This window comes from Magallana gigas, chromosome 4, assembly GCF_963853765.1.
Source record: "Magallana gigas chromosome 4, xbMagGiga1.1, whole genome shotgun sequence".
Taxonomy (NCBI): Eukaryota; Metazoa; Mollusca; class Bivalvia; order Ostreida; family Ostreidae; genus Magallana; species Magallana gigas.
In genome coordinates this window covers 5,804,553-5,831,236 of record NC_088856.1, presented here as the reverse complement: position 1 = coordinate 5,831,236, position 26,684 = coordinate 5,804,553, and the positions used below count along the sequence as shown (strand labels likewise).

At 32.5% G+C, this 26,684-nt stretch overlaps 2 protein-coding genes and 1 long non-coding RNA gene across 3 annotated transcripts in view; 2 read left to right on the top strand and 1 right to left on the bottom strand.

Moving 5' to 3' along the window:
- Positions 1–21,887, top strand: part of LOC105328853 (fibropellin-1) — a 35,399-nt gene extending 13,512 nt beyond the window's left edge. Inside the window, exons 9-16 of the mRNA XM_066081035.1 lie at positions 122–193; positions 808–918; positions 1,080–1,190; positions 1,356–1,466; positions 1,901–2,011; positions 2,244–2,354; positions 21,461–21,551; positions 21,678–21,887. Coding sequence (XP_065937107.1) covers positions 122–193; positions 808–918; positions 1,080–1,190; positions 1,356–1,466; positions 1,901–2,011; positions 2,244–2,354; positions 21,461–21,551; positions 21,678–21,774 — 815 coding nt within the window. The 3' untranslated portion in view covers positions 21,775–21,887. The remainder of the gene's footprint in view (positions 1–121; positions 194–807; positions 919–1,079; positions 1,191–1,355; positions 1,467–1,900; positions 2,012–2,243; positions 2,355–21,460; positions 21,552–21,677) is intronic.
- On the bottom strand, positions 21,325–23,244 carry LOC136274392 (uncharacterized). The gene is made up of 2 exons (XR_010712707.1): positions 23,142–23,244; positions 21,325–21,533 (listed from the first exon to the last, which is right to left on the bottom strand). It is a non-coding gene; the product is annotated as an uncharacterized lncRNA (long non-coding RNA).
- A 37-nt stretch (positions 23,245–23,281) lies between these two features.
- LOC105328854 (uncharacterized) lies at positions 23,282–26,639 on the top strand. Its single transcript, XM_011429888.4, has 5 exons — positions 23,282–23,716; positions 24,039–24,176; positions 24,592–24,703; positions 24,875–25,090; positions 25,437–26,639. Exons 1-5 carry the CDS (start codon positions 23,325–23,327, stop codon positions 25,701–25,703), a joined length of 1,125 nt encoding a protein of 374 aa, XP_011428190.3. The 5' UTR covers positions 23,282–23,324; the 3' UTR covers positions 25,704–26,639.
- The last annotated feature ends 45 nt before the right edge of the window (positions 26,640–26,684 follow it).

Here is a 26,684-nt window from a genome sequence, read left to right as displayed (position 1 = left end):
GGAAGATTCGCGGTAGGTTGAGAAAGCATGTCGACAATTAAGCATTTTATTCTGACTTTAAAATACATAATCCTATAAATAAATTACTGTTTTGAAACAGACCTAAAACTTTTATTTTCAGTTTTAATAGATGTCAATGCAACGGAAGCGGACAGTACATTACTACCACCTCACGTGACAACTATAAATAGCTGTATGTATGTTCCTAAATAAAGATATGATATAAATGAGATAGAATAACACTATCCAGCTGTTTTCAGTAAACATTAAACATATTTAATAAAAGCACAATATATGAGTTTGATAAAAATTACTGCTGAAATTCTATACTCTCATTGATTTTATTGTTATTTATCTGGTTCTAAAAAAAACATCGTTATATCACGGCAATTGCATTAAAGCAACATATGGCACAGTATTCCAACAGCACTTTTCGAGTTAAGCATTGAGTAAACTATTGATACGTGTTAAATGTGAAGTTGAAATTTACATTGTAGTGTTGTTCTAGCCAGTTTTTTCATGTCGTACACAACAACAGAGGAAAGCCTGACTGAAAATTCAAACTATAATTACATACCTTTTAGCGAATATTTCATAAAGTCAACATCTGTTCCGATGTTCTCTTGTTCTATTCTCAACAATTCATACCAAAATAAAAATGAATTCTTAGAGTTGTAGTGTTTTGAATTTGTTTACAATGCTTTCTCGACATAAGTTACGACAAGAATATGAAAACTCACAAATATATTAATCAATATATCTTAGATAATATAAAGAAGTGATCTCAATTTTTATTTCGTTTTGCAGACAACAATACGTGTCGCTCATTCCCATGCGTCCATGGGAATTGTACTGACTATGTCAACAATTACACATGTGAGTGTCACCCTGGCTTTACAGGTGTCAACTGTGATACAGGTGTGTACACATTCTGTTAATTATAATTTTGTGTTTGCATATGCGATGCTCCCGAAAAAATGAATTTTCTTCATTCGTGTTCATTTTGATTATCATTATAAATTTTTGCACTAAAGAACTGTAAAACCTTTCCAAGTATTTTTACTTTCAATTTATTTCAGAAATCATCAATTGTCAAAATTTCCCATGCGTCAATGGGAACTGTACTGACCATGTCAACAATTACACCTGTGAGTGTCACCCTGGCTTTACAGGTGTCAACTGTGATACAGGTGTGCACACATCCTGTTACTTCTAATTTTGTGTTTGCATATGCGATGCATCCGAAAAAATGAATTTTCTTCATTCTTGTTCATTTTGATTATCATTTATAGATTTTGCACTATCGAACTGTAAAAACCTCTCTATACGTCATTTTCATTTTCAATTTATTTCAGAAATCATCAATTGTCAAAATTTCCCATGCGTCAATGGGAATTGTACTGACCATGTCAACAATTACACCTGTGAGTGTCACCCTGGCTTTACAGGTGTCAACTGTGATAAAGGTGTGTTTATTCTATTAATTATTATTTTGTGTTTGCATATGCGATGCCCCCGAAAAAATGAATTTTCTTGAAAAATTAATTTAAAATTTCCTAAACTTTCATGCAATAAATTGTTTATTATATCAAACAACATATTTGAATACAAAATACGTCGAGGTATAATAGGATTACAGTTACATTGATTTTTCAAATGTAATTAATTACTCTCAATTACTTTGGCAAATGAAACATATTTCAATTACTTTTAATATCTTGAAAATAAATTCATGGATAAACAGCATTGAGACATACCATACTTTATAATGGTAAAGTTTTTAAAGGTTTGTGTTCAATTATTTGCCATATACCACAGATATTCAGACTGAAGGGTGCATCATCTTACACTAACAAACTATGAAAACCTTTCTGTCATTTTCATTTTCAATTTATTTCAGAAATCATCAATTGTCAAAATTTTCCATGCGTCAATGGGAATTGCACTGACCATGTCAACAATTACACCTGTGAGTGTCACCCTGGCTTTACAGGTGTCAACTGTGATACAGGTGTGTACACATTCTGTTAATTATAATTTTGTGTTTGCATATGCGATGCCCCAGAAAAAATGAATTTTCTTCATTAGTGTTCATTTTGATCATCATTTATACATTTTGCTTTACAAATTTATATCTGAAAATTTCTATAGACATTAAAAGGGGGATTGAATTACCAGTACCATTGGGTTCATGTTTGGTGCTGAACAAGATTCATGTACTTAAAATAATGTTATTTATACAGAAATCAGTGGGTGTATCAGCTCCCCATGTGTACACGGCACGTGTCAAAATAACACAGCAACATACTCGTGTTCCTGTGATTCTCTGTATGGCGGACTAAACTGTGATGAAGGTAAAACAGTATTCCTGTATGTACTTTATATATTAATTGAATAAAATTAACAAGGTATATATATACAAAGCTTAAGATTTAAATTTGTTTTATCGTAACTAACTGGGACAAAACTCTACTTCGTCTCAATCAGGAGATATCACATGTAATACATTAAAAGAAAATAAATCTACATGTACGTGTGTCGATTGTACTTAAAAATAAAAGGAAATCTTACTGAAACTCAACAATTAAAATGGAAATGTTCACGATTTTAGCTGAAAATATTCAAAAGCAAATTTTATAATAAAAATGCTAGTAACCTTAGGCATTTACATATATTATGCTAAACTAAAATATGAGTATCAGTCGTTGAGTTATAAGCATGTAATAGAATAAAATCGCTTTTTTCTGTTCAAGTTCTTTATTTCTATCAAATATCAAATTTATTGGCAATGAGCTACTATGTAAACAAAATAACTCATATTACAAATAGACATACACAGAAACACTAAAAAATTCATAATACACAATTTGCATTTAATTCAAAATATGACATATCAACGAACCTCCAATATACGGCTGCGGTGCCACACACAGTCAATTAGTAGACTAGCGCACTCACTTGCAACAGGTATGACTGTATATAATTAAAAAAACCACCATATAATCTTTAAAATCTTCTTCTCAAAAGCCATATGGTCAGAAAAGCTTAAACTTGTGTGGAAGCATCCTCAGGAAGTGTAGATTTGAATTTAAATCGGGAAATACTACAGACAAAGTTATCTCAAAATTGCTTTACATTTCTCGAAACAGTCTGTATATATAAAACAATTTTATCATTCTCACATAAAGGATATTTAAATTACTGTGTATGGAATAAAATAATAATTAAATAGTTATTCCAAACATGAAAATAACTCTCCCACCGTAAATAATGCAAGGTATCACTCACACCTTTCACACGTTTCACATCTGAACACTCTCAAGGGCGTCAGCGAAGTGAGACTCCGTATTAAATTGTTATACAAGTTTATATCTCAAATATTAATTAATCGTGTTCAATTTGAAAAGAAGAATTCCACAGATGAAAGCCGCGCTCGATCAGCAAGTAACACCTGAAGTATCGGACTTTGCACAGAGAATCGAAGTTCAAACACGCTTATAGTCTGATGATATGACTAATTTGTTATAAACATATATCTCTATCTCAATAAGCCAGAACATGATGGATACGTGAAACATAGCAGTTATTATACAATCTCGATTATTAATTTAATAAATGTTTATAATACATGTACGAAAAAACATGTTTAATAATGTCTGACACAATTGTCAATAGCATTCCCTAAACTTGTACTTGAGTAGTAAATGAATTAAACAGAAATATGTGAAATAGGAAGACGGTTGCATATATACGGGTTTTTTCATTCATCCAACACAGTTGTTTATAGATATCGTTTGATATGTCCTAGGTGTATTTTAAAATTTGACATAGCAATCACAGTGATAGCTGCATGTTTTAATAAACTTCTAAAATATGAAGTTCATTTTGATATTATTGCAAAATAGAAAAAAGTAGACTGCAACGTTGACAATTATAATTATTAGTTATTATTTAAATCAGTTGTAACCGGTAGATAATATCGATTTACAGATATGATTTAATCGTAACTTGTCTGTTCTAGCCTAAATAAAAACAGTCTCCAGCAGTAACAACATAGAACGTGCGTCTATGCTTAATAGAAAAGGTCACATAAGAAACAAGAAATAACTCAGACTAAATGCGAGAAGCTATATTATAATAATGGAATGTTTTGCTATTTTTTGTCTCGTTTAAAAACTATTTCGATTCGAAGTAGTTTAAAATTTTGATATTCTATCGATTGTTTGTTAAATAAAGGTCTCAATAGTTAGATATGACAAAAAGTAGTAAAAGTGTATCTGCTTAAAAGATGGAACAAGCAATCGTCGTCCCACTGAACTTAATGTGACTTGTTGAATGTGTGCGCTACATCATCCGCCCCTAGAACCGATGCGATCCTATTCGGATAAATTTTGAAAAAGGTTTACCTTTTTACTATGGTTTACATGTAAACCCTGTTAACGGTATTATGTCACATAGCTTTCAATTCTCAGAAACATTAAACCCCCCAATCCCCCCCCCCCCCCCAAAAAAAAAAGGTGGCTCAACATATTCGATAAGACGTGGTCAAAACACGGATACTGTCACAGGCATGAAGTGTTATGTAAATATTTAGACGCATATACACAGGGATAACTGATTTTTAATATACCTCTCTCAATTTTGTGTGTGTGTGTGTGAGAGAGAGAGAGAGAGAGAGAGAGAGAGAGAGAGAGAGAGAAGTTTACAGATCTGTATCATGTTGGAGATTTTCCTTGGGAACTTTAAAATTTTCTGGCACACTTGCATTTCAAAAGTAAATAATGTTTTAAAGTATATCATTCATAGTACAACTCTTTTACCTCAATAGTTAATATAGTCTCGGGATATTCAAGAAAATTGACAGTATTGCTAGAATTTCATTCATACCGAGGAAAAAAAAATTGCTGTCACATTCCAGTAGAATATGGGATGCATATATCTCTAGAAAAACTTTTTGGTGATGTCCAAAATCATATTCATATTCATAGTTCTACTCACAAAGTTTATGTTTCTTTCGGACTAATTACCGAGTTTATTTCCAATGTATGATATGGCACCGGAACGTTCAGTATTCTCTTATTCTCAAATTTCAAATTTCTTACAACCATATGTTTATCTTAGATTTATTAGTTTTATGAAAACGCTATCATGAGATCTTATGACATATTTTGTTTCAGGCTGATACATGTATATTCATTGTCGTAATACTCTGTACACACTGCACATGCAGGCCAAAATTACACAAAATCAACAACACTTTCTATCAGGGTATATGTTTCTCATATTGTTCCCCTGACATATCTTGATTTATGCATAGTAACTACATTTTGTCATATTGCAAGCGTTTATTCATAAACATGTTAAAAGGATAATCTGCACATAAATGTTATTGCACCATCAAAAATAACAGCCAGTCTCGCATTAGCTTTAATACTGACAGTGTGTCACCTATCTAGATTTGATTCGTTAACATAGCTCGAGTATTCGTACTGTGTAACGATTGCTCTTTTACACATTCGTGGAATATAATTTTTTTAGTTTTTGGTATATATGTGAATAAACGTTGATGCATTAAGTTTTAAAAACATTTGAAAACAGATTTGTGTGAAGTCAATGTTATTTGATGTGCCCATCAGACTTTGAAGTCTTCAATTGTCATTTATAAGAAGAGCCAGGATGAAAAACCATTATCTGCATTGCAAATAATTTACGGCGGAGATGTAATATATTATTAGTCTCCTACCGGTTTCACCGGAGGGGACTATAGCTTTCGTCTAGCGTCCGTCAGTCCGTCTGTCTGTCTGTCTGTCGGTCCGTTCGTCTATCCCACTTCAGTTTTCCACATTTTTTTCTTTATGCGTTTGAGGAATAATATGAAATTTGCTGAACACCTTCAAATGTCAAACTACAGTTTACACTTTTGTAGCGTCTGGTTGACATATTTTCGAGAAAATTAATTTTTTATATTCCAATTTTTTAATGTTCGGGTTCGTTATCAGGTTAGGTGTGTATTGAATAAACGAGGAAAGTATGAAGTCAGTAATAATATCGTGCATGCATTACTTGTACAATTCCTTTTATTGTTTCTAACAAACAAATGACTTCTGTTAAATAGTGTCAAGCATTTTGTTATAAATTTAATCGACAGGGTTTTTTGTATTATTACGATCGGGTTCGTTATCGGGTTGTTCTGTTGATTCGGGGTACAGAAGACGGTAACAAATGATATTCTGCATAACAGTGCATTGTTTTCACAAATATCTACCAGCAAATTCTTAAAGGACTTGGCGAAATTACATGAGATGAATAAAGAGTATACTGTATTATTTTACCCATTTTTTATTTAATTTCCATATCAACTATGTAGTTCACTTTGAATGTCCCTTGTTCTTTTATCTCTGATTAAAGCATAACATCTCGTTTATAATAGTTTTGAAAAAGATGTATGCTTCGAAGTTCGAAGCTTTCATAGAATAATAACAAACCGGTACGGGACGTGTATTGCCTCTGCAATGCTCTCAGAATGCTGGTTTATTATATTACATTATTTAGGGGGGGGGCATCTGTAGTGGAACAGATGATGGACAAAATGGAGAGAGACAGACAGGCCGATAACCAGACGGACCGACATTTAATTGCAGCTGCTATGAAATCATATCTCAGTTGACGCTAAGCAAATAAACATGTACATGTATCGTAAATTGCACCTGTAACGTTGGCTATTAAAATTGGTAGAAATACTCGTACAAAATTATGTTGCTTGTGCAAAGTTTACAAACGAGGATTGCCTCTAATGACATTATATTAATTGGAGCAATAAGATTCATAACAAATCTCTGTTACAGTTATTCAAACTGATTATGATATTTCAATCAGTGTACTACATATATATATAATATTGTATTCCATCGTTCTAAATCTGATTTCTGCATGAGCTCTCTTCGTCGCAGTAATGTCCAATCATATTGTGACTTACTGATATTCATGTGTTTTCTCTAATTCGCTGTTGATACACATCACGCTGATACAGTTTTGCGCTACAATAACGCACGACTTCAAAAGTAGAACTTATTCTGAGTTCATCGTAGATTGAGTCGTATCTACTACTATTTAATTGACATCGCAAGACTTCGTAGTACTAGAGTTTACATATATTACACCGAGTATCCTACAAGTTGCTAAGAGTGTTCATTGGGTATCTGTAATACATAGAGATGAAGCGAGATTTGATTCGATTACGATGGTGTGACCGAGTAATTGATAAATACAAGGTTTTTTGTTGGTGGAAAAAAAGAATCGGATGGCAAGTGATTTGCTGCGGTTTTTTTTTCTATTGAATTTAATGTACAACTGGTAGTCATTGCAAATCTTCTAATATCATACACACACATAGTATTTTTACTTCCCTGTGTTCTGAAATGTATTCTTTATTAATTATCTTTTTTCATTAATTGAAAGAAAAAATTGTATTTCCCAAATGGCATCGATGGAAAGAAATGAGATTTCTCAAGGAGAATTGTTCTTTTTTAAACTTTGGAATGGAATGTCCAGAGGTTTTCAAAGCGGTGAAACATGTTACTAGTATTTATTCCGCGGGATATACGACGTTCTGCTGGTCACCTGTCGGATGACTTTCTAAGTTACCCAGATGACGCATTATATAGAAATATCACACGGGGGTATAATGATAATGCTTGTTTCATGACTGTCAAAACAAAACAACAATAAAACACATTATTCTGATCTGCCTGCTCGTTATGAGAACAAAAGAGTACCACGCGGCAGTTAAATTATTAGAGCACTATAAGTCAAAATCCCCTGAGTAACATTTTTTGGGGAAAAAATGATTATGATGACGGTTTGAGGAGGGCCAGTTGTTATTCATGGATAACACAGGACACCTTAATCCACAAATCAAATCTGCAAATTATTTGCATCCCTTAAAACGTCTTTAAATTTATATTAATATCTTTTTTTCGATTATTTTATAAATATTATACCGATCATATTTTTAATCTGGTGTCGTTAAATTTGCTATTTCCGGGTCAGTAATTATAAGTACAAATTTGCAATTACCACTAAATCAACTGTTATACTACATGTATTAATATAATCGTTGCCCTGTTTGAATAATGTGTACTTTTCGTACAAAAATTCAATTAGAGAGAGAGAGAGAGAGAGAGAGAGAGATTTAAAACACTTGCAATATTACCGCATACTCCTAGTTGTAAACGCGCACGCATCATTAACTATTTGTACATGTAAGAGAGAGAGAGAGAGAGAGAGAGAGAGAGACAGAGAGACAGAGAGAGAGAGAGAGAGAGAGAGAGAGAGGCAGACAGTTTTAGAGAGAGAGAGAGAGACATTTAAAACACTTCCAATATTACCGCATACTCCTAGTTGTAAACGCGCATCATTAACTATTTGTACATGAGAGAGAGAGAGAGAGAGAGAGAGAGAGAGAGAGAGAGAGAGAGAGCTTTTTTTCGAAATAAGAAATATATAATAATTTTCAACACTGGCCATATTACTGCATGCTCGTAGTTCTCAACACGCATAAAGTATTTGTACATTGGAGAGTAAGAATCTCGAACATGCTCGGAAAAGGGGGTAGGGGACTCCATATTAGAAACCCCCTTTTAAATATGTAAATTTTGGAAAAAATGTTTTCAGCGAGAATATAGTGCTTGTGTGTAAGGGGGGGGGGGGGGTCAGCCCCTCCCCCCCCTCCGGCTGATGCTGCTATGTGCCTATGATGTGCATGTTTTAGTCTGTACATGTAAATGAAAGAATAATATAAATGTGTACATGTAGTCTTTGTTAATGAATGGATTGAAAGAACAAGTCGAAAACTTTAGTTGCTAGTATTAAGCAGTGTTTTTGAATTTTCCTTTCAATAGATTGTCTTTTACATTGCAGTGCACAAAATTTAAACGTCTTTCTTAGACTGAAATTGACACATACACAATGCTGCAGTAGGTAGTTATTTCGTCTGTAATATTCAGTTTGGTTTCCTGTATTGTGATATACACAAGGCTTGTTCTTTAGTTACTTGTCAAACCAAAGGAGGGTATCTTAAAACCATTGATCTATAATTTTGTTTTGTTTTTTTCAATTGGTATACCTCTGTCAATTAAAAGAACTCTCCTATTGACATTCCACATCTTAATTTCAAAACAGAGATACTAATATAAAAAAATATCCAATACAAAGTCACCTAATCGCTAATCTACTTTTTGAAGCTAGATAATCGTAATCTAACAAAACATTGTAGCGAATTTACTTCGTTAAATTTGTGTTTTTATTGCATGTAATTAAATGCATGAAATTTTTTTTATCAACATGTCACGTTGTGAAATTCAATCTTTTGGAGTATTTTCAATTATTTTGTAAATTAATTTTTCGGACTTTGTGTTAATTGCTACTAAAACTGTTCATCTATTTCGACAACTGTTTTAAAGACGTTATAAATTCAGCGCAGCATTAATCCAACCTGAGGCACACTCAGTGAGGGACAGCTAATCTTTTAATTGACTTCTGTTTATGTTTATCGAAACTTCTTTCATCTTATTATCCTTTTATGTACATGCTGCTAAAATGTCACGAATCACTCAATAGCTGTTCTTTAATTGATTTTCTTACTTCTGTACATATTATGTTAATCCTTCAAAGTGTTATTACATTGTTCATTTGATTATAATAATTCTGAATTGTAAATTAAAGGCAGTTGGAACCAGACCTTCAGTGCTGATGCATACCAAACTCACATAAAAGTATATTTCATGTAAAGTCTATATAAAAGTCTGAAAACTAAAGCGTGTTGGCTTGTTGGAGGTGTGACCGCGTAGATTTTACGGTGCTAGAGAATTCTTCTGGATCTGCATCGGTCGTGTGCAGTACGAACCGGGTGAGGGAATGTTGGCGTAAAGGGTATAAGGTGTAGGCGCGCTGTGGGCCGTAGGGTAATAACGAAGGGTAGGTTTGCCGTATTCCCAAAGGTCCACCAGTATACAGTTCCAGAGAAATAAACCAAGTGATGAAGGATTCCGTATTTATTGGCCGAGATTCAGCGATGGCAACATTAAAACATTTTAACAGACAGACATTTTACAAACAAGTCGGATATGGCCAGTAGTGGCCTCCGGACTCAAGACTCTGGGTGAGTCGGACGTGGCCGAGGCTGGCCGCCGTATTCCAGACTGCCGATAGACAATTGTACATAATTATTTATAAGAATCTGAACAATAAGTATAAATTGACAGGTGATGACATAAGTAAGCTGAGTGAAAGGTTCACAGATATAAAATAATTAAATAAACTCAATGAGTCTTTGATGTCCAAGACATGTAAAGCTGATAATTGCACATTGTTGTTTTAAGAGATTAACAGTCCTTGAGACGTGGCACTCTGTCTCTTTGAAATCACATATAGAGTCCGAAAAGTGTCAATCACAAAATAAACTTGTAACTTAGTAAGAAATAAATTGTGAGAAAATATTACGAAACAGATGTTGAATTTTTAAAGTAAAGTCCAAAATAAAGTTATAATTAAACAGTGAATTTTGCACGGTGATAGTTGTTTCATGAGGCTGGTTCCAACAACAAGAGAATAAGCTCAAGGTTGGCCCAGAATTAGTCATGTACGGGAAAGAGCGCCCCGTAATAAACATCTTATTTCAAAATTGTAAAATACTTCAAACATTGCTTCGGGTACCTGTCTCACTACATGTAACAACATGTTGTGTTAAAATTTTTTATATTGTTTGTTACTTTCTACAATAAATTTTTACTTATTGATTTATATAACGAACGTTTTCAGTTGAAGCAATTCGTGACAATTTCAGAACTCTAATATATTTTCAATATTGCCTCGGGCACCTGCTCATGGCATGCATTAAACTCATGTGTGTATATCTTGTATATTCTGTGTTAGTTCCAGTGTTTTTCTGATCGTTAGCAAATAAAATTGTCTTTTATCTACCTACTCATATATAGCAAGATATCTGTGCGTAGAACGTAAATCGCCACGACTTCTCCTGTTATAAATATAGATCTTTCTTTCAAGATTTGAAAAAAAAAACAGTGTTTTAGATTTATCGCAAGTTGGCCTGGCGAAAATTTCGACTTTAAAATTTTGTAATTGTAATTTGTAAGAAATTGTAGTGTAAATCGGGACAATGTGACAGGGCCTAAGAATGGTTTTCGTAAAGGCAACAATTTATTCAAAGCATCGTAGGAATCTTTGCAAAAATACACGTTTATAATTCTTTAAATGCGTGATTAGCGACCAATGAAGAAAGACAGATTTAGAATGTTATAATGTTATACATTGTATTTGCCTTTAAGATTTCGAGTTAACGTGATTATACCTGACATGCGGTAAACGGCACATCTTAATTATGCGCTTACAAGTTTAAAAACTGTCATGATATTTTAATTTCTTTCAAGTCACAAAGTTCTAATAGGTCAAAACCCATGGTCAGTCATGGTGTGTAACAGTAAATTTCAGTTTCATTCAAAACTTTTTACCCTGTGCATGCTTCTTTTTATAGGTATGTCTCTTTTGAATATAATTTAAGATGAAACACCTTTGACGAATACAAATGCATCCATTCCAAATATGTAATATCCACATGTACACAATGGCATGCAGTTAAACACCCAAAAGTATATAGTTAATTGGGGTTTTCACAACTTGGTTGCAAAACATGTAAAATAACAGCCATGTTTGGTATCAGATACCAGATTTAGTTGCAAAATATGTTTATAATATGGTTTATATGATAGGTTGTTGGTACATGTATCATAGAAAGATTATGTAGCTCGAAAAACAAACTGTATCACAAAATATTTCTATCTTTAGAATAGATATTGATAGAGGTTGTCACAACCACTTTCAGTACTTAATTTACATACTAGTATAGCACAAAACATGTAGGACCCCCCTCCCGAAAAAAAATGATATTCTCAACGAATTAGCTCCTATTATTTTTCTACAGGGAGTATATAGGAGGCCGGTTACATTAATCAAATCACAAATTAGCTATTACTGTACTTGATATATCGTTTTTAAATTTTGAATAAAGTTGATATATATTGCTGATGATGATTGTAGGGTCATTTCATATCCTGATGTTTTATACATTGCATAGCGTTACATCAGAAGTGCGAAGACAATGACCGTGAATGAATCCCAAAATCAGTGTACGTCGTTGCAAATTTTAGGAAAAGTTAATCTGTATTTTATCAATGCCGTGAAGCATATAATTCAGACCCACCGCTGTGGGAATTATCTCTCATGAGAATAGTGATAAAATGCGATCTGCAAGCTTACAGAAAAGTCGGCCAAATTGTTTTGGAGGAAGTATACAGTGAAGTGGAACAGCGATAAAGGTATCTGTTTAAAACTTTATGTTGTTCTTTCAGAATACCTCGCATAATAGAAAACATTTGAAACTTGAAATAAGGGAATCCACCCCATTCATACATGTATATTTTTATTTTATATTAAACTGTCATTATGCAATGTACATGAACTCGAGGGCTTGATTTTGTTTCAACAAAAACATGGCCCATTATTCCAAGTTTGAGAATTCAAATCCGTGTTTTTATTAATAAATTATTATAAATTAAATTTATTTAAAATATACTTATAATTTTTGAGATATACCAGTCCTTGTTAATCTAAACAGTGACATTCAAAAACTACTTTTAAATTTATATATGCACCGTGGTTATCCCACCAAAAGCACCCCATCACCTCGGATAAGAATTTTGAGGATAAGCGAAAATGGGTTTTCAATTAATTCTAGACACCCACTTGCACACATTCAACGTGAAAGTTGTAGATGTATTGATAAGCACCGTGGGGAGGGGGAGGGGGGGGGGGGTGCGTAGTATTCCTTTTACTTTCAGTTTCGTTTTTTATATGTTTATTTTTTTTAAAAAATGTCTGCTGGGTGCCCATCCCCCTCCCCCACAGTGCCTAATTGAAACAAAAACACCGATGTAGCCTGATATTTGTGTACAAAAAGCGTAACTGAATATTATCTAAAATACTTCTCACCCTTGTTCCCGCTTTAAGGTTATTACTATACATGTACATGTATGTGCGCACTTGTTAAAACAGCGGATGTTAAATTCGAAGGAACTTTAAATTGAAACTCGAACTAGAACAACACCGTTGTCAGTTTGATTAAAAGCTTGCAGGTAAATTATTTTAAAGCGCTCGTTAGAAAATATAATAAATCTTACATCATAACAAATAAATATTTCTAAGCGTTGTTTACGCTTTCGGAATAACGCTTTATAAGATCTAAACGGCTGCAAAAATGTAACCGCTCCCCCACTTATTTTGTAAATGACGAACGGTATCTATTTATATATGTCTACCCTCTGTACTATTGATTTTATAGTATAGAGGGTAAAGATACATAAATAGATATCACTCTTCATTTACAAAATTAGCTGGGGAGCGCCTATGCAGCCGTTTAGTTTTCAAAGCTGTAAAAATACTTCGGTATGGCAGCTATTTTCTTCAGCTTTCAATACACAAAGAATGAAGGATATTATTCTAGAAAAAAACCTGTTAATATATTTATTATTTGAGATATGAGGAAAAAGCTGGAGATAGTGTGTATACCCTTATATAATAAACGAAAAAAATACAAGTCCACGATGATATGAATAATTTTGAATAATTTTAAAGTAAGATAATAAACAACCGGCCGCGGAAATTCAAATCATCATACATTTAAATACAATTTGATACATCGATCCATCATACACAACGCACATTAATTTGTTGCAGTTTCAAATAAATAATTATGCTTAGAATTTCGAATAGTTTTAATCAAATGATTCTTCGTATGTTTGTCAACTTGTATAGAGCCCCATCCAACCCCCCCCCCCCCCCCCCATCCCCATATCGATTTGCCACAAATCTTTGAAAATAAGTGTTTTCAACAGAAAAAAAGTTAATAAGCAATTAAAAAATCAAGTCATGTGAAATTATTAAATCTTATATTCTGATTGTGTTCTAAAAGTAACTAAAACTAAAACAAAATATACAATATTTCTTTTCCTCAGATACAAATACAAACTATCCACTATTATAGTCAATTTTTATCTTAATTATTCATCAGGTACATGTAGCTGAATAAACAATGGATTGGTTTGAAGTGGGGAACACATGTTACTTCGGATAAAATGAGACCCAGCCTTTGTGTATCAGGACCAGTTATAAAGACTATATGTTGAACACCTACATGTATATCAGACGCGGAATATTCATGAGATACTGACTGGATGTGTTGGAAGGATTTATTGGCAACAACTTTCGTGAAAACATATCAGCGCGTCAGGGTGGATATTTTTCGAGGAATTTGAATAGGAAGACAATATAAGTTTATATAGGCATCTAACGTTACTCTCGAGAGATCTTATTCTATACGCTATATATTTTCCCGAGTGTCGCAAAAAAGTACGATTGTGAAAGCTTGGCGTGTAGGTCTTTAAATCCTCACAGGAACCAATGTACCCGAAATGCCAGAAATTACATAAAGGCTTCCTAGCTAAATTTTGATTAATAATGCGATCATCCCTCCAAATTATCGTTAAACAGAATATGTAGCTTTTTAAAGAAAATAAATAAATACTACACTTATTCAAAGTATAGTTAAAGCATTCCAAAACAGTCTTTGATAAGACGACCAGTGTAAATAAGTTGACTGTCCGCATTGTCATGAGACTGCATGAAAGAATTGCAGCAAAGTCATTTTTTGTTTATTTTTAATGCTTCGACTTTGTAAAGATGTCGTCTTGTGTTGGGGGAAATTTACCCCCGAAGAATTGCAACACACACATTTTTTTGTTTATTATTGTCCTAAAATTTGTAAAGATGTCGTCTTATATTGGGGGAAATTTACCCCCAAAGCAATTACAAAACAATCATTCTCTGTTTGTTTTTATCGCTTCGACTTTCTAAAGATGTCGTCTTGTGTTGGAGGAAATTTACTCCAAAGAATTGTAATACAGAAACTTTTTTAAGGCTTTGACTTTGTAAAGATGCGTCTTGTGTTGGAGGAAATTTACTCCAAAGAATTATAACACGGACATTTTTTTAAGGCTCTGACTTTGTAAAGATGCGGTCTTGTGTTGGAGGAAATTTACTCCAAAGAATTGTAAGGCTTTAACTTTGTAAAGATGCGTCTTGTGTTGGAGGAAATTTACTCTAAAGAACTGTAACACAGAAACTTTTTTAAGGCTCTGACTTTGTAAAGATGCGGTCTTGTGTTGGAGGAAATTTACTTCAAAGAATTTTAACACAGACATTTTTTAAGGCTTTGACTTTGTAAAGATGCGTCTTGTTCTGGGAGAAATTTACCCCCAAAGAATTGCAACAGATATGCATACCTGTATAGATTTTAAGGTTGAAAATTTGTAAAGACGATGTTTCATCTTGGGGGTAAATTTGCCCGAACAGTGTAACATATAATCCATTGTCGAACTTTACTCAGATTAATCGCTTGCATAAACTGCATTGTATTTGGGGGTAAATTTACTTCGTAAAAAACGATTAGATTTTTTTCTTGAAAATAACAATTTATTGTAAATAGAATTTAAATATATTCTGTATAATTTTTAGGATATGTCAAAGCTTCACTTTCACCAGTAACTGTTTTTGCATTTGTCTTTGACTGTTTATTCTCCTAATATCCCCCTTAAAAATTCTTAATTTCATATTATATATACAGAGAAGCTTGGTTAGTTTTTGGGGGTAAATTTCTATTCTGAAGAGTTTCTTGATTTCTTGTTACGTGTTATGATGTGTTATGCGGAAAATAAAGCTTAAACTGTCTTGATTTGCTTATATTTGTGCTTTTATGAGGTAAAACGTTCAAAACAGACAAAAAGATTTTCTGTTTTTATTTTGGAACGCGTTTATAATAAGTAGATAAATAATTTCACAAATTAGTCTCACTTTTCTGATTATCGTAATAGAATAGAAAACAACTAGATAAATGTTCAAAAGATATTTTTAATAAGTTTAAAGAAACATAATCTCTAAAAAAAAAAAAAAAAAAAAAAGGGAATTTGTGCTGAACAGAAACTCTATAAATAGAATAAACACAGGTCAAATATACGGTACGCGATTCGCGCAAATACCACGTATAATTTTATCAATTGCATCTCATTTTAACCATTACAAGCAAGATACAGAGCATTATATGGGCTAAAAATATATAACATAAACTATTATTAACCGGGTCTTCCGTTAAAATGGTGAAAATGGCGGGCGGGCGGTTGCCAAAAGGGTACCCTAGCTCATTGTACTCCTCCTACAGTTTTCAAGATAGGAAGTTGCTCTTTTGCAGATCAATTATACATATATCAGAGGTGTGCATATTGCTAGGATTTTGATTTCTAAAAATTCATGAAAAAAATACCAGCTTTTGAACTTAGTCATTTTTGGCAAAATATTGCATATAGGGTACCCTTATTGTACGGATATAAGTAAACTCCTCCTACAGTTTTTAAGATAGGAAGTTGTTCTTTTGCAGATGAATTGTACATATATCAGAAATGTGCATATTGCTAGGATTTTGATTTCTAAAAATCAATGGAAAAAAATGCCAGCTTTTGAACTAAGTCATTGTTTGGCAAAACATTGCATATAGCTAGGGTACTCCATTTCACTGGATACGGTAGGTAGTGTTCATCAATTCAGGGTTGGCATAGATTATGGATACAGTTCAGATAAAAGAAAATCCGGTTTGCTGTCACATTGACAGATTTTCACTTGTTTATTTTATATCTTTTTTTGAAAACAAATTTTCATCAGCCAGTCTGCGCAATATGTACCTTTTCTAATATGCACAGCCTTTTATTTTCAATAGGGAACATAATATCCCTCTCTTCTCTCTATCGGGGCATGATATTTGTTATGTATTTTGTGTTTGACAATGGTTAAATTAACAGATGATTATATGACCAACCAACTGAAAATCATCTCTGTAAATTGTCAAGGACTAGGGGATAAAAGAAAGTGTCAAGATGTTTTAATGAATTTAAAACTGAAAAAATATAATGTTTATTTTATTCAAGATACACATTTTACAACTGAAGAAGAAAATTATATAGAAACAATGTGGGGTCATGAGGTCTTTTTTAGTTCATATAAGTCAAATTCAAGGGGAATTGCAATTCTCTTTAATGATAATTGTGAAGTTAAAGTACATAAAAATTACAGAGATGAAAATGGAAATTATCTTATTTTAGAGGCTACAATCGACAACCTACAATTTTTACTAGTCAACTTATATGGCCCAAATTCTGATACCCCAGAATTTTATTCCCAATTGTTAGGAAAGATAGAAGAAATTTACTCGGGCCAATATGTTATAATAGGTGGGGATTTTAACTTAGTATTGAATCAAGACCTAGATACAATGAACTATAAAAGAATAAATAATCCTAAGGCACAAGTAGAAGTTCATAAACTCATGGAGACTCTTGACTTAATTGATATTTTTAGAGAAAATACTCCCACATTAAGAAGATACACCTGGAGAAAGAGAAACCCAATTAAACAGGGAAGACTTGATTTTTTTTTGATCTCACAATCTTTTTTATCTCTGGCTCCACAAATAAAGTTTGAAAATAGTTATCGATCAGACCATTCACCAGTAGTATTAATTTTTAAAACAAATGAATTTAAGAGGGGTAAAGGTTTTTGGAAATTTAATAATTCACTACTAACAGACAAGGATTATGTTAAACTAATTAAGGAAAAGATTTGCGAGGTTAAGCTACAATATGCCTGTTTAGTCTATAATAGAGAATTAATCCCAGAGATAGACAATGACATAATATCTTTTACAATAAATGACCAAATATTTCTAGACATCTTGTTAATGGAAATAAGAGGAAAAACAATCTCATACTCTACTTTTAAGAAGAAAAATGCAAGTAAGCGAGAATCACAATTAGAAAAAGAAATACTAATTCTGGAACAAAACTTAGGAGAACAATCCTTGCCTGATATTACCAGTAAACAAAATGAACTTGAGAATATTAGAAAAGAAAGGCTTAAAGGACAGTGTTTACGGTCAAGAAGCAAATGGATAGAGGAAGGTGAAAAGCCTTCTAAGTACTTTACTTCTTTAGAATCTAAAAACTTTATCAATAAGCAAATACCAAAACTAGTGCAAGAAGACGAAACAATAATATATGATCAAGATGAAATTTTAAATGAAACAAAAAACTTCTATGAGAAGCTGTATAGTAAAAAAACACAGGAAGCTGGAGAAAATTTTGTTAAAGAAAAAATAAATCAGTTTGACTTTCCAAAATTAGATACTAAGGAATTGCAATGCATTGAAGGCCCATTAATTAAAACAGAAGTATTAAACTTTCTTAAAAAAATGAAGAATGATAAAAGTCCTGGACCGGATGGTTTCTCTAGCGAGTTTTTTAAATTTTTTTGGAAAGACCTGGGGTACTTTATAACACGGGCAATAAATAACTCATATGAATTGTTAAACTTTTCAGAAACTAATAAATTAGGAATTATTACCTGTATTCCCAAAGAAGGAAAACCTAAGCAATATTTAAAAAATTGGCGCCCAATAAGTCTATTAAATGTTGTCTATAAATTAGCCTCTGGATGTATAGCTGAACGATTAAAAAAAGTCTTGGACAAACTAATCAGTAGTGACCAAACAGGATTTTTAAAGGGGAGATTCATAGGAGAAAATATTAGACTAGTGTATGATTTAATGAACTATACTGAACAAAACCAAATACCAGGATTATTAATGTTGATAGACTTTGAAAAAGCATTTGATTCCATATCTTGGAGATTTATTTACCAGACCCTTGATCTATTTAATTTTGGTGATTCAATTAAAGATTGGGTAAAAACTTTCTATAGTGGAATCAAGTCATGTGTTATTCAAAATGGGATAGCGTCAGATTATTTTTACCCTCAAAGGGGCTGTAGACAGGGTGACCCAATTTCACCATATCTTTTTCTTTTATGTGCAGAAGTTTTAGGGATTCTTATAAGAAATAACAAAGATATTAAAGGTATAATTATAGAAGGAGAAGAATATAAACTGTCACAGTATGCAGATGATACTACTCTGTTTTCAGATGGATCCCCAGAATCATTAGATGGAATTCTAAGAGAACTAGATTTTTTTGCTGACTTATCAGGACTAAAAATAAATTTTTCTAAAACAAAACTTGTTTGGATTGGGAGCAAAAAATTTTCTAAAGAGGTTTTTCATCATTCAAGATGGAAGTTAGAATGGGGAAATAACACTTTTGACTTGTTAGGAATTAAATTCTCCATAAATCTTACTGAAATGATTGATTTAAATTACAACCCAATATTTCAAAAAATTCAAAGTACTTTGAAACAATGGAAACGCAGAAAACTAACACCTTTTGGACGATTTGGTTTTGAAAAATTTAATTATTCCAAAATTTAACCACCTTATTCTTACCTTACCAAATCCCAACAATGAAATGTTAAAGGAAATTGATAAAGAACTATATTATTTCCTATGGGGTGGCAAAGTCCACAAAATAAAAAAAAAATATTGTCATCCAAGATTATAGACTGGGGGGATTGAAAATGATTGATTACTCTGATTTTACACTTGCTTTGAAATCAAGTTGGATTCGTAGACTCCTCACATCAAAATCCAAGTGGGTTAATTTATTAGAAGCTCAAATGAAAATAAAAATAAATAACTTATGGATAAAGGGCTCGGATTATGTACTTAAACACAGTAAAAGTATAGGTAACAAATTTTGGTCAGAGGTGTTCCTAAGTTACATAAAAATAAGTGAGACAATCTCCCAAAACACCAATTCACTTTTTGAACACATATGGTATAACCCAAGGGTAAAGATAAACAAGGAAAGTATATTTTTAAGAAGTTTTTTTAATGCTGGTTTTGTTTGCATCATTGACCTTTTTGATATAGATGGTGACTTTAGAAGTTTTGAATCTTTAATTGAACTTGGTATTAAGACTAACTTTGTTGAATATAATGGTCTAAAAAAGAGTATATTAAAACGAATAGGTGAATGCAATATAAAAGAAATTAAACCAACAGTTGGACCATATATCCCAAACACATTATCCATATTCTACAAAAATAGAAAAGGATGTAAAGATATGTATAATATATTGATAAGGGAAAAGAGGGTCCAAAATAAAGCAATACTAAAATGGGAAGAGAATGACACAATATTTAATGAGAATGATTGGTATAAAATATTTGAACTTCCTTTTAAGACAACCCAAGAATCTAAATTCCATTGGTTACAATTCCAAATTTTACACAGGATATTACCAACAAATTATTACTTGCATAAGCTTAAACTTATTGAATCCCCTAAATGTTCTTTTTGTAAACAAGATTCTGAAACAATCGGCCATCTTTTTGTGGAATGCCCATTTGTAAAAGAACTATGGAGTGACATTGAAGAGTTATTTTTAAGAAACTACAGGGTGTCCCTAATGTTTGATAAGCAAAGTATACTTTTTGGTAAATATAAAAACTACCATATGTATAGAATACAAAACCTTTTAAGTTATATTGTAAAACAGTATATTTTCACTTGTAGACTTAAAACTTACCCAACTTTAAATGTGTTGGAACTCAAAAGGAAAATTGAAAACAGGCTTCTTGTGGAAAAATATTTACTTTTAAAGAACTGTGAATTTGAAAAATTTGAGAGACACTTGGAGAATATTATTGAAAAAATTTAGCAAGTCTTTACTATATCCCCAACTATTTGTTAAAAGAATGTATGATGCTTTTTTAAAATATCTAAATAAATCTTTTTGATAAGCAAACCCTGATAGACAGCTATGCTGCAAAGCAACCATTGCCCCGTCAGCTTTTTTCTCTCCGCCTTCTTTTCTCTCATAAATAAATATATGTACATGTACATGCTAAATATTATGTTCATGCTGGTGTTTGTGTATATTATAATCACATATTGGAAAATCCTTAAATTTAGAGCTGTCAATTTATAAGTTGGTGTGCATGTTATATTTTTTATTTGCTTTTCTTCTTTTGTTTCTTTTGTTTGTGTTTATATGAATATTATTTCACTCAATGTTTTCTGTCCTTTCTCACCCCCACTAAAAACATAAAAAACAAACTTTCACACCATTGTGAACTATTATATATCTATTCTTGCATGTATATTGTATGTAAAAAAATGTTGAGATTCCAAAAGAAATGTATTATGTAAGAAAGCTGTGAAAGTCATGAATAAAAAACATAAATAAAAAAAAAAAAAAAAAATTTCATCAGACAAAATAGTTTTATTCATATTTTTACACAAAAAACGTACGTAAAACAAAGAGAATATTGTGAAAAGCTCTTAGGAATGAAAACTCAAAGGAAATGTTAATTAATATGCTACTTTTGCAGTGAATGCTAGTGTGGTCGTCCCCTTGGTGGCAGTACCCGTCGCTGCTTCTGCATTAGGAGGTTTAGGTTTTACCTTGTGGAGAAAAAAAATGTAAAAAAATAATTGAATTTCAATGTTCATTTCATATAATTCACGTACTGAATATTCAATGTGAAAATTCATTTTTTTTTTATATATTTCAAAATGAAAATCATAACAACTTCAAATTTGTTACAGTGGAAAAAAGAATTCCACTTCACCTTCACCTGATGACCAAGAACTCGGACAAAGTGAAGACAGTGAGAGGAATCCTGACAATGTTCAGTCTTGTTAACTGCTATATCCACCTTGTAGACATATAGAATTGTTACATGTAACTTAGTGGACAATTTCATCGCGAAAAAAAAAACTATATATAATTTTATGTACTTTCATGTTATTACATAACCTGAGATATAAATTAAATGAATCTATAGTTAATTTTTTTAATTGAGTATATTAAACTTCTTTGAAAAGTTGTTAAACTTTTCATTCATTTCCTTTTTTTAAAATAATGAAGTGTGATGGTTGGCAATGCTAGAGTTACTTTTCTTATCATACAGCTGTTGTGCATTAAAATTTGATTAACTGAAAGTTCTGATTACCCCTTCCCAACATGCATGTCTCCCAAAAGTATACAAAGAAACTTGAGTGATGATTTAATGAAATACACATGATTGTCGAAGACTGTAACTATAAGCATCGATTTAGGTATACTCATATACAGAAATACTAGATTTTATGCCAAAACTGTAACCTTTCTACAACCCTTTCTCTGCAATAGATTTTTCCATTAGACTTAAAGGGGCATGGTCACGATTTTAGTCAAAAATTATTTTTCCGATTTTAGTGTTTACAATTCTTGAGAAATACATTCTTAATAGGCAACCAAAATTTGAGTGCCATTCTTTGAGTTATATACAAGTTACAGAGCTTACAATTCTTTGCTATGTAAACAAAGACTTTGTTTACATTTTGAATGTTAAAGTGAAAATTCCAGTTTTTAACCTTAAATGGATGTGTTAAACGTTAAGAACTGTTTATTTATGCTTAAAATGAACAAGAAATAAATACAAAGAAGCTTGTAATTTTTTACTGGTATATTGAATCGATCGATGTAAAAAAAAAAAAAAAGGGCACGAGCCTTTTTTACATGACAAAGAATTGTGAGTAGTGTATCTTGCTTATAGCTCTACGACTTACTCTCAATTTCATTTGATCATTAGAAATGCATTCCTAAAGCATTGTAAATAATAAAAACAGAAAAACAGAATTTGACCAAAATCGTGACCATGCCCTTTAAAAGGCGAAGATAATGGAAGGGTTTGTCCCTCCCCTGGATTGGATGTCTTCACCCCCCCTCCCCCCCCCCCCCCCACATTCGAACATTCTTTTCAATGCGGGATATATATTTTCCTTTTCGATCACAGTTCAGTTCAAAATACAATGGTTTTCGAAATATAAAAATTAATCCAACTCTTTCATGGGTGTAACAACGCCACTTCTCTCTCTCTCTCTCTCTCTCTCTCTCTCTCTCTCTCTCTCTCTCTCTCTCTCTCTCTCTCTCTCTCTCTCTCTCTCTCTCTTTCTCTTTCTCTCTCTCTCTCTCTCTCTCTCTCTCAAAATGAAAAAAAAGGTTTGCAGACACAGTATATTACTCACAATGCAAGTTTCTATCTGTAATTTCCGAATCTCCTGAAAAAAGCTGTTATTGGTTCCCAGTAATGGTTTGCGGTGAAACAAAAACGCTCTGTTTGTCATTTGCAGTCGTGGCCGAGAGGGCCGGGGAACGATTTGACTTGATACCGTGTGCAATAACTGCTGTTGTTTACATTTTTTTTCAACATGGACGCCAAAAAGCGGTCGCACGCTGACAGTACTTGTGATTCTCATCTCCTACAAGACGATGTCACTGAAAACCAGACTTCTTCTGTCGCAAACGATTCTTTTCCAAGCAACACTACTGATTGGAAGCGCTGTCACATAGAAAAACTTGGTATAAAGCCATTATATAGATACTGTGCTATGGACGTTGTTTATGAATGGGGACTGTATAAACTGTTACGGAAAGACGTTGTTTCAGAAGAACTTAATGCCGTGGAGAAAATCATAAATATCTGCAATTCCATAAGTACAGACTTTTCTTCTTTTGAAGAATTACAGACGCAGTTTACGAGAAATCACGATATATCCAATTTATTTATACCAACAAAGAGCATTCCAGAGGGCTTAGGTTTGTAAGTGTCCCTCTCCCCCACTTCAGAGAATACTGAGTCAAGTGTCTGTTTACCAATTGGGCCACATTAATTTTTCAAATATTTATTTAATATTTAGAATATAGATCCATTTTCATGTACATATGAAATTATGTATCGGTAACATTAGAAAATTGAAAGAGAATATATTTACACAAGTTAATCTGGTACAAATTTAGATGTGATATGAATTATTGAACAGAACTCTACTGGTTTCATTGGGAAAAATATTCTCTAAGTTTAAGACAGTAACGTTCATGATATTACAGAAATTTTTTGAAATAATTTATTCTTTAAAACATAGATGTTCCTGTCGATTTGAAGAGTTTCAACAGCAGCTAGAACTCCTTCTATGGGACAGAACACCAAGCGATCAGATTTCTCCCTCGTGTTTCCAAACCTTGTTCCAGGGCCTTCTGAGTATATTTGGCATTGTATCCAGGTATGAAGATTGGATCATGGAATAGAGAGGCCTGTTCATTAGAGAGGGTGCTCGTGTGTGCTCGCATGTGTTTGCATTGTAGGGATAGGGAATTTTGCCAAGTACCACTCAGCCCTGCTCTGTTAATAAGCCTCAGGTGATAATGGTACTCTTGCCATGCCTATTATAATTCTACTCTCTACATGTACTGTTTTAAGCATTTTTTTGTTGCTCTCAACAGGTTCGTTTCAAATTTGCCTATAAACAACTAATGATTACAGGTTCTGTTGAACATTCTTATTTATAAGTGACATTGTTTTATTCATTGTTAAATACGCTGTGCTGTGTGATCAGAAAAGGGAAGATGGTAGAGAGAGTATTATAGTAACATGTGTAAGCCTTACAAATAATTTTCCAATTTGCATTTTGTTTTCAGACGTCAACCAGATATAGCTGCAAAGAAAACAAGATTTAAGGGAAGGGATATTTCCTCAGCCCCAGATGTAATATGTTATGGCATAGAAGGAAATATTTCATGTATTGTCAAGGTACTACATGTTTGTCTTGCAGCAACTGTAAAGATATATGTTACTAATAATGTTCACCATGTTATTATTTCTGTATGCTTCAAAAGAAAATCTTCCTTGAATACTGCATGTATGTATGCAATTTTCTCAAAGTTAAAAGAGTTGAACCCTTCATTAAAATTTACGTTTCAGGTTGACAAGAGCAGAAAATGTTCCGATTTGGATGGTATTCCAGACAGTAAGAAATCTCGTCAAGATGAATCACCAGGGAGGGACAAGTGTATTTCTGACTGTTTTACTCAACACACTGGGGATCTTTTAGCCTTCAGTGAACGTTCTATATCACATATGGATATTTGTGGTAGAGCTGGCAGAGATATTCTAGGGTTTATTGTGGAAAATACTCATGTAAGTGATATATCCAATATCTCATGATTTGTGATGGTAAATGATTTTTATCCAATAAAACGTATGTTTTAATCCCGTTTATGTGTTTAAGTTTATATTTTATCGACTTTCAGTAACATCATCGCAATTGAAATAAGTAAAAATCCAGTTTTGTGCCAATGGGTAGCAATAGTCAGAATTTTCATAAATAAAAATAATAAAGCCCTGTAAATATGCCTTAAAACATTTGTTCAGTGTTAACTGTTCCACAGACTTTAAACCTTAAACATGTTTAAGTATTCATATCTTTAATAAAACTTGCAGCTATGTTGTATTTCATTTGTAATTAACAATTTCATCTCTGTAGGTAACTGTCACCCATCTACAAATATCCAGACTTAGTTTGGAGAGAATTCAGAACTCCACTGGAGAGGGACCGGTGAAACACGAGGAGAAACCACTACTACACTACAGTCGGCCATTAAATTATCTCAGGAAGTCAGACCGACAAGAACTGTTTAAAGCCATTCTACACATCAGACTAATGCTCTCCATGCATGAAAAAGTCACTATACAAAGAAGAAATGTAGGGACTGTTGATATTTTTCGAAGGAGAGGCTGTGAACATTGTTGATGTGTATGTTTAAACTTTTGTGAAAACATTTTTAATTTTAAAGCTGCTTGGTCCGATTTTATATCTATTTTTTTGCACGCTTTTAAACGATGGTTGTTATAAGTATATGTATAATAATAGACATTGCAGTTATTTTTCCCAGTCAATTAAACCAAATTTCAATGAAGAAAAATACGTACAAAATTTGCTAACAAAACAAACGACGTAAAAGGGTACTGCGTTATTTTGCCTCATGTTAAAGTTCACCCCTGACGACGACACGGGTATGGTTGTATTAGGACTTTAACATCGCATTAAATAAAGGTTGAAATGATTAGACAAATTACAAATAAACATGTGTAAGTTTTGTTCGCTAATATTTTTGAAGTTTGCTTTCTTTAAAATCGATGCATAGCACGCAGGTTGAATAACCCCAAACATTCGGGGGACGAAACCAAATGGTTTCCTTTTCTAATTATTCCCGTGATGCACTTTGGTTTGTTTTTTCGTTTGCCCAAAAAGAAATTATTTTCATTTACTTTGAATGTTTCTAACTTTGAAAGGAGACTGATTCTGCTGGTGTAAATAGGAGAAAGTCCATAACTTTCTAAGATAAATGGTTTGTATGGAAAACATTTTGATACTGTAATAACAAAAAAATCGGACCAAGCAGCTTTAAACATAAAAGTACATGTACCAGATGTATCTATTGATAGCGTTGTATCAATTTACATATTGTCTGTTTGCTTTTGTATCATGTGAAAGTGCAATGACATTTGAGATTGAATTTGAAATGAAATCATTCTTAACATAGATAGGCATTTTGTTTATCTTCAGTACATGCTTTTGAATCTCTTTATTTATATGTTGTTATCAATATTAAAATGAATAAATATGATTGTTCTCATCTCATTTCAAGTAAATGCAGGAGAAGTGAGAAAATCAATTATATTCATGTACATGTATTTCTTTTCTCTCATCTTCCCTGTAGTAAAGATGCTG

Bases quoted from the DNA above. Each gene is read 5' to 3' on its own strand.
- LOC105328854 (XM_011429888.4), top strand. From the start codon at position 23,325: ATGGACGCCAAAAAGCGGTCGCACGCTGACAGTACTTGTGATTCTCAT. The intron at 24,177-24,591 runs GTATGAAGATTG...TTTTGTTTTCAG, and splicing joins ATATTTGGCATTGTATCCAG to ACGTCAACCAGATATAGCTG. The intron at 24,704-24,874 runs GTACTACATGTT...TTTACGTTTCAG, and splicing joins ATATTTCATGTATTGTCAAG to GTTGACAAGAGCAGAAAATG.